Genomic DNA, 16218 nt, shown 5'->3' with positions numbered 1-16218 from the left:
CAAATGAAATTTGATATAGAAAAATGTAAAGTGATGCACATTGGGAAGAATAATATGAATCATAGTTACCTGATGTTGGGGTCCGCCTTAGGAGTCAGCACTCAAGAAAAAGATCTATGTGTCATTGTAGACAATACAATGAAATCTTCTGCCCAGTGTGTGGCGGCAGCCAAAAAAGCAAACAGGATGCTAGGAATTATTAGGAAAGGAATCTCTCTATATAAAACGCACCTCCAACATTCTATGAAGCCTCCACAACTCCCAACGTTCTAAATGAATGGTGGTGAAACCCACATCTCCTGAATTGACATCACGTACTTCCGGGTTCGTCACAAGCAGAAGTGACCAACCACACAAGGTTTCTCGGCTTCAGAATGTTGGAGGTGCATTCTATTACATAGGATTGGTCAGTTCATTGAAGCACAGCCAGAGCTCAGTGTCCTGCACAGTAACACTCAGACACCAGAGAGAGAGAAGGGGGGCCTGAAACAAGAGAGAGGGAGGGAGGGAGGGAGGGAGGGGGGGCCTGACACCAGAGGGGGGGGGGGGAAGAGTTATCTCTGTCACACACACACTCTCTCTCTCTCACAGTCAATGTCTTTCTCTCTCTCACTCTCACACACTCTATGTCTCACACTGTATCACATTCACTCTCTATGTGTCACACAGTCACTCACACACTCTCTTGGTCTCATACACTCAGTCTCACAGAGTATGTGTCTCACACACACTCTCTCTCTCGCACACACTGTATCTGTGTGAAACACACTCTTTCTCACACTGTGTCTCGCATACGCACTTGCACACACTCTCATTCTCACGCACACACTCTCATTCACACACACACACACACTGTCTCTCTCACAGACACACTCACATATTCACTCTCTCTCACACACAGTCACTCTCACATACACTCTCTCAAACATACACAATCTGAGGAAAACCTTGCTAGCGCCCGTTTCATTTGTGTCAGAAACGGGCCTTTTTTACTAGTGTAAAATAAGACCAAGAATACTATAATGCCTCTATATTGCACCATAATGCAACCTTACCTTGAGTATTGCATTCAATTCTGGTCACCGTATCTCAAAAAAGATATAGCAGAATTAGAAAAGGTTCAAAGAAGAGACAAATGATAAAATGATAAAAGGGATGGAACTCCCCCCATATGAGGAAAAGCTAAAGAGGTTAGGGCTCTTCAGCTTGGAAAAGAGATGGCTGAGGGGAGATATGCTTCAGGCCTACAAAATCCTGAGTGGAGTAGAACGGGTACAAGTGAATCAATTTTTAATTCTTTCAAAAAGTACAAAAAGTACAAAAACCAGGAGAGAATGAAATTAGATGGAAATACTTCTAAAATATATAGGAGGAAATATTTTTTTATGCAAAGAATAGTTGAGCTCTGGAATTCGTTGCTGGAGGATGTGGTAACAGTGATTAATGTATTTGGGTTTAAAAAAGATTTGGACAAGTTCCTGGAGGACAAGTCCATAGTCCACTATTGTGATAGACATGGGGCAAGCATGGAATATTGCTGCTCTTTTGTTTTCTGCCAGGTACTTGTGATCTGAATTGGCCACTGCTGGAAGCAGAATATTGGGGTAGATGGACTATTGTTCTGACCAGTATAGCTATTCTTATGTTCTTAAGTCCAGAAAATCTTTTTTGACAGCTGGAAACTAGACGTGCTTCTAATCAGTGCTGAATCCTTCTGGTCCAATAGTCTGGCAGCAGAGTTGAGGCAGAAGAAACAGAAAGAGATGGAAAATATTTCTGGAAGGCTATCTAAATGTATGAAATTATAAATGAGTAAGAAGGTGCTTTACCAGCAAAACCTTGGGTTGCTAGATGAAGACCATCCAAGTCTTATAATATAAAGCCTGATATTCAAAGCTGCTTATCCAGGTAGCAGGTGCTGACTAGGCTATACTAGGATTTTTCAGGAGCATTACCCAGATAATGCCATGGCCTGTAGAGATTTTAGGGACATTAAAAGTACTTGAAGGCATGCTTCATTAAGTGGTAAAATAGCTTATAGTAGCGGTGCAGGATTTGGGCATGCGCCAATCCATTTTTCAGCACGCCTGTAAAAAAGACCTTTTTAAATTTTTGCCAAAAATGGACGTGTGGCAAAATGAAAATTGTTGTGTGTCCATTTTGGGTCTGAGACCTTATCGCCAGCCGTTGACCTAGTGCTAAAGTCTCACCTGGTAACTGGGCGGTAATGACCTATGCATGCCAAATGCCACTTGGCGTGCGTAGCTGATGCGTGCTAGAAAATAAAAAATATTTTTTGAGCGTACATATTGGATGCACGCCAAAAATGAAATTACCGCAAGGGCCATGCGGTAACCATGTGGTAATTCCTTTTTTCACACATTGGGCGCGCATAGACACGCAGCTTAGTAAAAGGGCACCTAAATGACTTTCTCAACTGAAAGAAATCTGTAATTAGAACCAGATCACTGTCTTATACTTGTTTATGCTTTGTGGCTGAAAGTGTAAATCCGATACAGCAAATTTATATTTTATTCAGCCCACAATAATAGGACTATAACATGTTAGATTTTATCAAGGAGAGACATATATTGTAATTTGTAATTGTACAAAAAATATTGATCTCTTTTAATTGTAATTGATGTTGGAAACTTTTTCACTGTTATTCAGTTCAAACTGAGGTATGTAATCTAATGTGTCAGTGTTTTGTTATGATGGTGCCTGGAGAGCGATGGGAGTTATCTGCAAAACTAATAGGATAATTTTGGACAGCAAGAAAGCTACCCAAAGTTATCTGACTAGTTATCCAGTTAAAAATGCTGAATATCGCCATTATCTGGGGGACTTCTACCCTACCCATTATATCCAGATATATAGCACCAGCAAATAACCAGATATTGTTGCTAAATATCTGGGTATAACCTAATCACCACAGCTGGCCTATAAAATGAATGCTGACCACTGCGGCTCAATATGGACCTAGTTCACATATACATTTAATGACTATGAACTACCCATAGGCTGAATTGTTAATAGTAGATGATTGTGCATAGAATAACATTTATTTTGGTAAATTTCTTTTAAAGATTGGTGGCGTAAAGAACATACATTCCTATAATTTAAAAGTAGCTGTTGGAGTCATTGAAGAATCCAGGCAGCTTCGACTGCAGCCTTTCAATGAATACAGGAAGAGGTTTGGTTTGAAGCCTTACAAATCATTCCAGGAGCTAACTGGTAAGAATTTTACAGTCTTATTTTAAAGTTTTATAACTTTGGTACCAGTGATGGCAGTTTTGGATGCAGGGTATAGATACCAGAAAACAGTGCTAATGATCCTATAATTTCTACCACCAGCATTGATAGGGTACCACCTTTACACACACACACACACACACACACACACACACACACACACACACACACACACACACACACACACACACACACATTTTCGAAGCATATGAACATCTCAAATGTATGTCCATGTGCTTGAAACAGCTAATGTAAAAAGAAGAATGTCTTAAGTTAGACCTGTTTCAGTCACGTCCAAGGTACAAAACGGTGCTCTGATTGAGCAGCTGACCACTGGAAGGATTAAGTCATGACACCTCCTTGATTCCCCACTGTCCCTCTCCCTCTCCCCTGAAAGTGAAACTGAAAGGGGATGCCAAACTCTATTACAGCTTCAGGTATTATGGGCATTCTTAGCAAGGCCAGAAGAAAGTCTGAAGAGTAACCTAGTGGTTAGTGCAGTGGACTTTAAACCAAGGGACCCAGGTTCAAATTCCACTTTAACTATTTTTTTTTAAATTGTGAGCCCTCCAGAAACAGAAAAAAGAAAACAACTACTACTCCTAAATATATAAGCTACCTGCAAGCCTGAAGGCTATTGACGTTGTGTACATTCAGTTGCACTATGCATTTTTCTGTTCTCGGCGGGCTAACAAATACAAAAGAAGAGTTAAAGTAGGATTTGAACCAAGGTCCTTGATTTAAAGTGCACAGTACTAACCATAAGACTGCCTCTCTGCTCTGCAGGGAAGTCTCTGTGGCCGTTCTTCTAAGAATACTGCCAGACAGATGTCCTTGTTTCTGCTTTTTTTGCTGTCCATATGTTGGACGTTCCCAATTGTAAAACAGCTGTTCATACTGGACGTTCTCAGCACATGGATGTCCATCTCACATATTTTTGAACAGAAAATTTTGATGTATTTCCTGTTGGAAAAACATGTGAGATGGATGTCCATTTTGGATACTATGAGCTAGATGTCTCTTTTCTGACTTGGAGGTCCTTTTGAAAATGCCACTCCATGGCTGTACTATTGGATAGCATTTTGTGGACATTTTTGCCCAGATGGATTTAGATATGCCATGTAGAGAATATATTTAGGTCCAAGGGAAAGTGGAGTTATATAAAGCTTGGACAATCACTACTATTGAAAGATCTTGTGGCTTCCATTCCACAAGATCTGAAGGCTTCCATTCCATTCTTTGGCCAGCTCTTTCCCTTGATTCTTACAATGGGCTGATATTCAAAGAATTTATACTCCTAACTTTGAGAGTTATGCTCATAATTTTATTTATTTATGACATTTATATCCAGCATTATCCCAAACAAGTTTAGGTTCAATGTGACTAACAATAAACATTTGAAAAAGTACTATACAATTAGTAATAGCATACCTAGTAATAATACAATACACAAACTTCACTACTATTGAATAACAAGAGCAGGGTTCCAAGCATGCCCGAGAGCTAACAATTACTAGTGTGAGCAAGGGATTTACAAAGGCACACTGAAAAATGGCCTGACGTAATGTAAATGCGTGTTTTGGGTGCGTGCAGAATCATTTTTCAGTGCATCTGTAAAAAAAATGCCTTTTAAAAATTTTTGCCAAAAATGGACATGCGGCAAAATGAAAATTGCCGAGTGGTCATTTTGGGTCTGAGACCTTACCACCAGCCATTGACCTAGCAGTAAAGTCTCACGCGGTAAGCAGGTGGTAATGACCTACGCGCGTCAAATGCCACTTGGCGCACGTCCGATACACGCATCCAAAAATGAAATTACCACAAGAGTCATGTGGTAGCTAGGCGGTAACTCCATTTTGGCCCACATTGGGCGCACGTAGACGCTTACATGGCTTAGTAAAAGGGCCCCTATATGTGTTATGCAAATGTACCATGACTATTAAAACTGTAATGTGAGCCACTGTCTCTTTGTACAGGAGAGAAGGAGATTGCAGCAGAACTGGAGGAGCTGTATGGAGATTTTGAGGCAATGGAATTCTATCCTGCTGTGATGATTGAAAAAGCACAACCCAACGGCATTTTTGGAGAAAGCATAGTAGAAATGGGAGCACCATTTTCCCTTAAAGGACTCCTGGGAAATCCTATTTGCTCACCTGAATACTGGAAGCCAAGTACATTTGGTGGAAAAACTGGTTTTGATATAGTTAACACAGCGTCCCTTCAGAAACTCGTGTGTCTTAATGTGAAAAAGTGCCCCCCAAATGTTGCATTCCATGTCCCGGACTTTAATAAAGAAAATGGGCATCATCGAACAAAGCCATCTACAGAGCTCTAGTTTTAATATTAAGAATCAAATCATTTTTATTAGAGATATGTGCACCAATTCTATTTAAATCTGAATTCCACTCATCCGGAGGTGTGTGCAGAGCATCCAGATAACCTGATGAGGTCACAGATGGTTTTGAATAAACTTGAGACATGATTGGCTAAGCTTGATTTGCTCCCTGACTTGGCTTGCATCTTTAGGTCTGTTCCAAATGCAGATATTCACAAGAATGTATATTAGGGATGTGCTTGTGTGTGAAACAAAGCAGGCAATTGTAACAAAATGTCCTCCTTTCAATTAGTTTTTCAAGCAAAGTGGAGAAAGAAAGGACAGAATTACATTTATTTTTGTTTGCTTTGTTTTAAATATTTAAGCCAAACCTTGCTGCAACTCCACTCTCTAAACCCTTTCCAAGCCCCACCCCATTCTCCTCAGTTGTTGTTATCATAGTGATCTTTCTACCTGGGGTAGGAGTGACCTGGATCCTTCTTGCCCTGGGAAGAGAGATCACTATGATAAAAAGGGCTATGAAGAATTGGAAGAGGTCTGGGATGTTTAACTTTTTTTTTTTTTTGCAGCAGTGGCTGCAGTTGGAACCCAACATTATTAGGGGCCCTTTTACTAAGGTGTGCCAAAAAATGGGCTGCGGTAGTGTAGGCAGGTGTTTTGGGCGTGTTCAGATCCATTTTTCGGCGCACCTGTAATAAAGGCCTTTTTAAAAATTTTTTGCAGAAAATGGACATGTGGCAAAATAAAAATTGGTGTCCATTTTGGGGCTGAGGCCTTACCGCCAGCCATTGACTTAGCAGTAAGGTGTCACTTGTTAACTGTGCGGTAATCGTCTACATGCGTAGAATGATTACCTCCCGGTTTCTGTCGTGCACCAGAAAATAAAAATTATTTTATGGCATGCGTAGCAGACGCACGTCAAAAATGAAATTACCGCAAGGTCTACGTGGTAGCCGGGCGGTAACTCCAAATTGACACGCGTTGGGCAAGCGTAGGTACCTATGCAGCTTAGTAAAACAGCCCCTTACATAGTAACATAGTAAATGATGGCAGATAAAGACCTGAACGGTCCATCCAGTCTGCCCAACAATGTTTTAATTATATGTTTTGGTTGTTTTTTTTCTTTTTGTCTTTTAAAATTTCACAATTTCTTTTCCTCATTTCAAAAAAAATGAAGCAAGCAATAGATCAAATGAGGAAAAAAAAACCCTGTGCACAGACCCTGCCCCCTCACCTATATATATATTGCATGGACAGCACAAATACTTGTGGCATATGGAGAATGTGATTTTTGCAAAGCTATTTAAGCAAGTAAATAGGTGTTTCCTCAGGCAAATTGCGCAACTTGAAAATTGCTCTCCTCAGATGCACTAAGGAAGTCTTTTACAAAGGGACGTTAGTGTTTTCAGCATGCAATAAACGCTAGAGACACCCATAGGAATATATGTCCGTCTTTAGTGTTTAGCGCATGCATATTTAACACATGCGCTAAAAACGCTAGCATGTGGCCTGTAATTTTGTACTAAGCTGGAGTCTTTATCTGGTTTCAGTAATACAATAATATTGGCTTCAGTAAAAGAGCCCTTGATGCTACCGGTTTCTATCATATGATTATAATAGTCACATAGGATTGGAGATAGAATCTACTATAGAATCTAGCATTAGTCTGCTTTTTCATGCCTAACTCTAGGTGCAAGTATTTTCACCTGCTCAAAGGCTGGTGTAAATGCTCACATCTAAGTACTGACAGTTAGGAATGCCTCTGACCTACCCATGCCTCTCCCATGTATACATCCTTTTTGGAGTTGGGCATCATAGAAGTTAGACGCTTGGTTTATAGAATAGAGGCGCAAGTCCGTTATGTGCATAACTACAAATCATTGTCAATTAGTGCTTGTTAAGACTAATTGGGGCTGATATTCAGACCGCGGGAGTTAGCCCAGCTAACTCCCGCAGTCAGCGGTGATGCCAGATATTCAAGGCCAGGCCATTTCTGGTGACCAGCATTGAATATCTGGTTTATTTTTTAGCCTCTATGAACATAGCCGGCCAACTCGATATTCAGTGGTGGTTGGCTAAGTTCATAGTGGGCCAAAGAAAGGTCTGCTATTTAGGTGGCTGGATTTGGCTGCCAAAGCTGGCCGAGCGGCTGCTGAATATTGGTGCTGACCGGCTATAGCAGGCTATCTCACGCTGAATATTAGCGCTTAGTCAGCTTACGGCTATTTAACCGGCCAGGAGCCGTTCCTGGCTGGTTAAATAGCGCTGAATATTGGGGAGGGGAGGGATTATTTATACTTATAACCAATTAAGTGCTAATTTAGTGCTAATTAGTCAATTAAGTTACATGCCTAACTGACGCTGTTCTATAAGGGGGTCTTTTACTAAGGTGTGCTAGTTTTTTCAGCTCGCATTAAAAATCAGCTGACACTAAGCACTGAGACCCCGAAGAGGTGGCAGGGACAAAGTACCAGGATGATCCAAATGTGGTGAAAACAAAGTCTATATTAATGCTGTGTATTCAATCTTGGTCACAGTCAGGTAGAAACACAATCCCAGACAAACTGCACATTCAACACAGGCCGTGTTTCGGCTACTCAGCCTTCATCAGGAGTACACTGCAACTATAGGCTATGATATCGGGGGACCCGAAAGACAAAGAGAACCTCTAAATGGCTCCACTTCACATAAATATGGGCAAGCCGTGTCCTGGTGCTAGATTTAGAAGCAACTTCAAAGTGGAGCATCCAAAGAACTAAAAGTCCAGGTGCCAAGATACTCACATAAACTTCTAGAGCCAAAATGAAATAAAAACACAGCGTGGACGTGGCTTATTTCATACCACACACTGCTAAAATTCCAGACTCACTGCCTCAGCACTATGCCAGGGAAAGTCCAGAGTCAGAGCCTGGATAGGTACCTGATTAATTTAGAACAGAAAAAAAGGTTGTCCTCAGTTAACTGGGGAGGTAACCTGGTACCGCCACTGAATATTGGCGATGCTCCGCTACTCTTGGTGACAGCCTAGTGTTCAGATATTCAGCCCTGGTGTCTGAGTATGGTCTTGTGCTGAATATCCATATGTAGAAAAGCCCACCTTAGTCACTGTTTAAGAAAATGCTGACTGCTTAGGACTCATTATTGACCCTTGTATGTTTTTTTTTTCTGTTGGGAAGCATTAGAGCGATTTTTGAAGAAAACGCAGTTGCAGGTATTGGTGTAGTACGATATATGAAGTGGCTTTGGAGGACCCTCTCCTTTTTCAAGCTGATGCTGGAAGCCAACTTTGGAGAGTATAACTGTGTATTCTATTCTATGGGGGCACATCGATGCACAACAAACTTGTTGACATGGAAAGCACAGCCCTCAACTCCCATCTTCTACCATCTTTTGTTCTACTGCTTTCGTCACCTGAATTGCTGCTGGCTTTGGTGATCCCAGCTCAATTCTCTTCACCTTCAATGTCCTTGGTTGTGACCCAGTAACACGTTTATTATTGCTGCTCCTTCAAATCCTTCTCATCTTTCTTTCTACACTTTCTTCTTCACTCTCACTCACTCCTTAGAATGGTAGATGCAAGCCACAAAATCATACTACAGAAATTAGAATTAAAAAGCATCATTTCAGAAATAAAGGCTATGGAAATGTTAAGAAAACTTTGCCCTCCAAAAGCTGACTATGATCTCTCTTTTTTGCTCTTTAAACATAGAAAGATAAAAAATTGTAGGCACATAAGACCATATGGCCTATCTAGTCTGCCCATCCATGTTGTCTACTCTCCCTATCACTCCTTTAGAGATCCTATGCACTTGTCCCAAGTTCTCTTGAATTCAGATACTGTTTTTCATCTCCACTACTTGTACCGGGAGTCCGTTCCATGAATTCATCACCCTTTCCATGAAGAAGTATTTCCTCATGTTACTGTTGAGTCTGTCCCCTTTCACCTTCATCCTGTGCCCCCTCATTCCAGAGTTTCCTTTCAATTGAAAGAGACTCACCTCCCATACATTTATGCTGCATAAGTATTTAAATGTCTCCATTATATCTCCCCTCTCCTGCCTTTCTTCCAAAGCATACATATTGAGATCTTTAAGTCTGTCACCATACACTTTATGATGAAGACCACTGACCATTTTAATAGCCACCCTTTGGATCAACTCTATCTTATTTATATCTTTTTGAAGGTATGCTCTCCAGAATTGTACACAATATCCTAAATGAGGTCTCACCAGAGTCTTATACAGGGGCATCATCACCTCCTTTTTCCTACTGGCCATTCCTCTCCTTATGCACCCAAGCATCCTTCTAGCTTTCACTGTCACTTTTTCTACCTGTTTGACCTCCTTAAGATCATCACATATGATCACATCCAAGTTGCACTCATCTTTTGTGCACAAAAGTTCTTCACTCCCTAAACTGTACCATTCTCTTGGGTTTTGCAACCCAAATGCATGACCCTGAATTTTTTAACATTAAGTTTAAGCTGCCAAATTCTAGACCATTCCTCTAGCTTCGCTAAGTCCTTCCTCATGTTAGTCATACCATCAGCGGTGTCTACCCAATTGCAGATTTTGGTATGATCCACAAAGAGGCAAACCTTACCAGACATCTCTTCAGCAATATTATTTACAAAAATATTTAAAAGAACCAGTCCAAGAACAGAACCTTGCAACACACCACTGGTAACATCCTTTTCCTCAGAATGAGCTCCATTTACCACTACCTTCTGTCGCCTTCCACTCAACCAGTTCCTAAACCAGGTCAGTCACTTTAGGACACTCAGTTATTTATTAGTCATATGTGCAGAACTGTATCAAAGGCTTTGCTAAAATCTAAATACACCACATCTAGCGCTCTCCCTTGATCCAAATCTCTGGTCACCCAGTCAAAGAAATTACTCAGATTTGTCTGACAAGACCTGCCTCTGGTGAAACCACATTGCCTCGGGTCCTGTAATCCATTGGATTCCAAAGACTTTACTATTCTGTTTTGAAAGCATTTCCATTAATTTACTTACCACAGAAATCAGACTTACCGGCCTGTAATTCCCAACCTCTTCTTTATTTCCCCCTTTTGTGGAGAGGGACCATATGAGCTCTTCTCCAGTCTTCCGGGACCACTCCTGACTCTAGAGAAGCATCTAGCAGAGCCGCTAGAACTTCCCTAAGTTCCTTCAGTACCCTTGAATGTATGCTATCTGGCCCCATCACTTTGTCCACCTTTAGTTTAGCCAGCTCCTCACGAACACAGTCCTCTGAAAATCTTTCAAGAACTACCACCCCCTCATCCCTATTTGTGTTTGCCTTCTGCAGTCCTGCTCCCAGCCCTTCAGCTGTAAACACAGAACAGAAATATATATTAAGCAATTCCGCCTTCTCTTTATCAGCTTCTACATATTCTTCCCCTTCACCTTTGAGTCTCACATTGCTTTTGCACTTCCTCCTATCACGAATATATCTAAAAAATGTATTGTTCCCCCATTTTATCTAGAGTCACAAAGAGGGGCATAATCGAACGGCACTGGCCAAATAGATGGCCAGCCATCTATTTGGCTGGCGCCGCAAACAGTGGTTCCGAACTGTATTATCAAAAAAGATGGCCAGCCATCTTTTGTTTCGATATACGGTTGGGGCCGGCCAAATGTCAAAGATTGCCAGGTTTAAGATGGCCGGCATCGGTTTTCGCCGATAATGGAAACTAATGTCAGCGATCTCAAACCCGGCCAAATCCAAGGCATTTGGTCGTGGGAGGAGCAAGCATTTGTAGTGCACTGATCCCCCTGACATGCCAGGACACCAACCGGGCACCCTAGGGGGCACTGCAGTGGACTTCAAAAATAGCTCCCAGGTGCATACCTCCCTTACCTTGGGTGCTGAGCTCCCCAAATCCCCCCCAAACTCCACTCCCCACAACTGTACACCACTACCATAGCCCTTACGGGTGAAGGGGGCACCTATATGTGGGTTTGGGGGGGGTGGTTGGAGGGCTTAAAATTTACCACCACAAGTATAACAGGTAGGGGGGGATGGGCCTGTGTCCACCTGCCTGAAGTGCACTGCACCCACTAAATACTGCTCCAGGGACCTGCATACTGCTGTCATGGAGCTGGGTATGACATTTCAGGCTGGCAAAAAAAAATATTTTTTTTTTGGGTGAGAGGGGGTTGGTGACCACTGGGGGAGTAAGGGGAGGTCATCCCAGATTCCCTACGGTGGTCATTTGGTCAGTTGGGGCACCTTTTTGAAGCTTGGTCCTGAAAAAAAGGGACCAAGTGAAGCCAGCGAAATGCTCGTCAAGGCCGGCTTTCTTTTTTCCATTATCGGGCGAAGCTGGCCATCTCAAATCACACCCCGTCCCGCCCCCGTCCCACCTTCGCTACCCTACCAGCACGCCCCCTTGAAGTTTGGCCGGTTCTGCGACGGAAAGCAGTTGGCACCGGCCAAAATTGGCTTTCGATTATACCGATTTGGCCGGGTTCAGGAGATCGCCGGCCATCTACCGATTTGTGTTGGAAGATGGCTGGCGATCTCCTTCGAAAATGAGCTGGAAAGCGGCTTTTTTTCCCCTTACATGTCTCTACTGGTTTCCTGTTCATCTTATAGCAGACTGATTAGAAATCATGATTAAGTTGGATATACTGGCATAGTTTTCATCAGTTCCAGTGGTAAGTGCACATTTGCAAAGACACATTCCTACAAGATCTCAGTCAGTTTGATTAAATATAGGTTTAAATAAGATGAGGGAGAAATTAAAGTTGGGTAGGAGTTCACTGAGGGGCCCTTTTACAAAGCCGCATAAGCGTCTATGCGTGCCCAATGCACGCCAAAATGGAATTACCACATGGCTACCATGTGACTCTTGCAGTAATTTCATTTTTGGTGCGCGTCTGGTACATGTGGCCGAAAAATAATTTTTATTTTCTGCTGTGCATATCAGATGTGCGCCAAGTGGCATTTGGTGCACACAGGTCATTAGCACCCGATGAGACTTTGTCACTAGGTCAATAGCTGGCAGTGAGGTCTTATACCCAAAATGAGGGCGCTGCAATTTTGATTTTGCCATACATCCATTTTTGGCAAAAATTTAAAAAGGCCTTTTTTACAGGTACGCTGAAAAATGATTCTGCGCGCACCCAAAACCCGCACCTACACTACCACAGACCATTTTTCAGTGCACCTTAGTAAAAGGACCACTGAATGAATTCAAAGCTGAATTTCAGAGATCCCAACTAGGATTCAAATCAAGTCAGAGGAGGTTTACATTGTTTTAATTTTAACTGGATAGAAATATAAAGTTTGGAAAATTATGCTTTATATTTCCAAATTTATCTTGCAAAACAAAGAAACAGTGATCTCATGTAAAACATGTAGAAACCGGAGAATGTGTATTATGGAATTCAGATATCAACTTGATGTTGTTGCTTTAGGCAATTTAATTGGTTGAATGATTTGTTACCTTAAAATGCAGGTTTATAATATATAGCACAAAGGTGATAGGATGAAAATGTCTGTCAACACTAAAGAGTCCACTGACTAGATCCTTTAATTTGGGGTCAAATCTTAGCCATTGTGAAAGGTTCAAATAGACTTGTCTCTCACATGGGCTTTCCTCTTGAGTTTTGTTGAGACAGGAGGAGCTGTCTCTAGTGCTAGATGTGTGTGCGTTAAGTGGCAGCTCTTCTATACATCTGTAAGGAAAACTTCAAAAAGTGATGTAGTATATAAATTCTAAAAACTGCTACGCTTTCTTTAAAAATTTGCTTTATGGATTTTACACTTTTAAAAATTGAAGGGTGTAGCTATCAATGTGTTGTTTTACCATTAAGGGGGAAGTTATCAACTTGGGCTACTGTTAAGACATGTTATTTTGTTGTTGACCACAATTACCATGTGGATCTTGCAGTAATTTCATTTTTGGTGTGCGTCCGGTACATGTGGCTGAAAAATAATTCTTATTTTCTGCTGTGCGTATCGGATGTGCGTCAAGTGGCATTTGGCGCACATAGGTCATTAGCGCAACTAGGCCTCATTCTATAAAATGAGTTAGTGGTAAAATAACATCTTAATAGTAGCCCAGACTGATAACTATAACCTCTAGTTACTAATAATTGGGATTAACAGTAAAATAACAGATTTCAATGTTAGCCCACATTGATAACTTCCACTCTGGGACTACAGTGATATTTGAATGTATGGTAAAGTTGGTATTAGCCTTCTTACCTCTTAAGGACACAGACTTCCACTTTTCCTGACCGCTAGTAGTACTGTTTTTCTAGTGAACATTTCCAAAGCTCATTTGATTTCATTATTTCATTTTCTTTCTTCAAATTTCTCTTTTAACAGCTCTCAAATACTGACATGGTTATCCAACTCTAGATTTACATAGTACATAGAAATTGGAATTGAGATATCCAGGTGAGATATGCTCAGTTCCCCTGATATTTTAGAAATAGATATACCAATGTAGAACATTTTCTAAAATACCCGCAGGAGTGCTCATGTTCTTGCCAGCATGTGCAGCAGGAACAGCCTTCTTACAAATATGCACATTGAAAAAATGAACACCACAGACAAATGTTTAAAAGTTAATATTCATACAACCTTATCAGTTCTCTTTTTTCCTCCTGGTCTAAGCAGAGTCTCCCTGACACAAGCTAATGTTTTTTGAAACCACTTCTCAATACATGAGACAGGATATCCTCTTTCTCTAAATCTATTTTTCATATGATCTGATTTCTTTTTAAAGGTAGCGGTATCTGAGCATAACCGTTTCAAATGTAAGAACTGACTATAAGGAAGATGCATCTTAAGAGATGTGATATGACAACTATCAAAATTCAACATCTGTGGGTTTGTGGTAGTTATCAGTTTCAAATGTATCACCATTAATACTAATCTTTATGTCAGGGAAAGCCACACTGCACATATTATAATGTACCTGGAATCTCAAATTTTTATCTAAATTATTCAACCACTTATGGAATTCTTTCAGCTGTGCCTCTATGCCCTTCCAGATCATGAAGATGTCATTAATGTGCCTTCTCCAAAGTATTACATTCTGTGAGGAACTGACCCTTGTGGAGGGACATTTTCGAAAGGGACATCCAAGTTGCGATTTGGACTGTCCTTGCTAAACGTCCAAATCCAGGGGTGGGGAAGCCCGTATTTTCAAAAAAAGGTGGACGGCCACCTTTCATTTCGAAAATACTGTCAGAGACGTTCAAATCCTTAAATTTGGATGTCCCTAGATTTAGCGATTTTCAAAACCAAAGACGTCCATGTGAAAAACATCCTAATGCAAACCATTTGGACGTATGAGGAGACAGCATTTGTAGTGCACTGGTCCCCCTGACATGCCAGTACACCAACCAGGCACCCTAGGGGGTACTGCAGTGGACTTCATAAAATGCTCCCAGGAACATAGCTCCCTTACCTTGTGTGCTGAGCCCCCCAAAACCCACTACCCACAACTATACACCACTACCATAGCCCTTACAGGTGAAGGAGGGCACCTATATATGGGTACAGTGGGTTTCTGTTGGGTTTTGGAGAGCTCGCTGTTTCCTCCACAAATGTAACAGGTAGGGGGAGTATGAGCTTGGGTCCGCCTGTCTGAAGTGCACTGCAGTACCCACTAAAACTGCTCCTGGGACCTGCATGCGCTGTCATGGACCTGAGCATGACATCTGAGGCTAGCATAGAGGCTGGCACGATGTATTTTTAAAGATGTTTTTTGAGGGTGGGAGGGGGTTAGTGACCACTGGGGGAGTAACGGGAGGTCATCCCTGATTCCCTCCGGTGGTCATCTATGTATCTGGGAGCAATTTATGAAGTCCACTGCAGTGCCCCTAGGGTGCCTGGTTGGTGTCCTGGCATATCAGGGGGACCAGTGCACTACAAATGCTGGCTCCTCCCACCACCAAATGGCTTGCATTTGGCCGTTTTTGACATGGACGTCTTTGGTTTCAAAAGTCGCCAAAAGTCAGAAATGTCCATGTCTAGGGACATCCAAATCTATGGACGTCCAAATTTAAGGATTTGGTCGTCTCTGACGGTATTTTCGAAACAAAAGATGGACATCCATCTTGTTTCGAAAATATGGGCTTCCCCGCCCTTGGATTTCACCATTTTGCAAGGACCTCCAAATTGCAACTTGGACGTCCCTTTTGAAAATGTCCCTCTTTATTTTTATGGTCAATGTCTGAGTGTTCTTTTTAATGTGTACTTGCAGTAACTATTGCCGCTGACGCAGCCTGTAATTCTGGTAAAACATGGCCATGTTGGGCATTGTATGTTGAACTCCTGGGAGATCTTAATTTACCAATAAAGACTGTTTTATCTTCCATGTTGGACTTGGTGGACCACCTGCCTTGTTGTTTTCTGAGTATTAATTCTATTTGCAGCTAACTTTGTACTTGAGGAAGCATGTATTTGTGGTATTAAATAAATTAATAAATAAAATAAAATTATGTACCACAAAGAGAGTAATTCTATAACAGTGCTTCTACACTTAGGCACCTAGAGGATGCCTATGTGATGCCTATTCAATAAATGAAATACCGCCTGATATTCAGCGCTATGTAACTGGCGAGGAACGGCTACTGGCTGGTTAAATAACGTTTAACAGGCTAT

General features: G+C 41.5%; 1 protein-coding gene across 2 annotated transcripts in view; it reads left to right on the top strand.

Annotated features, from left to right (window-relative positions):
• PTGS1 (prostaglandin-endoperoxide synthase 1) overlaps positions 1 to 14735 on the top strand; it is a 150275-nt gene extending 135540 nt beyond the window's left edge. The window contains exons 10-11 of one of the 2 annotated variants that reach the window (XM_030207297.1): positions 3087 to 3234; positions 14333 to 14735. In XM_030207297.1, the coding sequence (XP_030063157.1) occupies positions 3087 to 3234; positions 14333 to 14346 (162 nt within the window). In that variant the 3' untranslated portion in view covers positions 14347 to 14735. Of the gene's footprint in view, positions 1 to 3086; positions 3235 to 5228; positions 5884 to 14332 lie in introns of those variants that run through there. The other variant, XM_030207296.1, reaches the window with a different exon arrangement.
• Positions 14736 to 16218: the final 1483 nt, after the last annotated feature.

The sequence above is a fragment of the Microcaecilia unicolor genome, chromosome 6 (genome assembly GCF_901765095.1).
Source record: "Microcaecilia unicolor chromosome 6, aMicUni1.1, whole genome shotgun sequence".
In the NCBI taxonomy this organism is placed as follows: domain Eukaryota; kingdom Metazoa; phylum Chordata; class Amphibia; order Gymnophiona; family Siphonopidae; genus Microcaecilia; species Microcaecilia unicolor.
The sequence above is the reverse complement of the archived record's forward strand: the minus strand, read 5'-3'. Positions and strand labels throughout refer to the sequence as shown.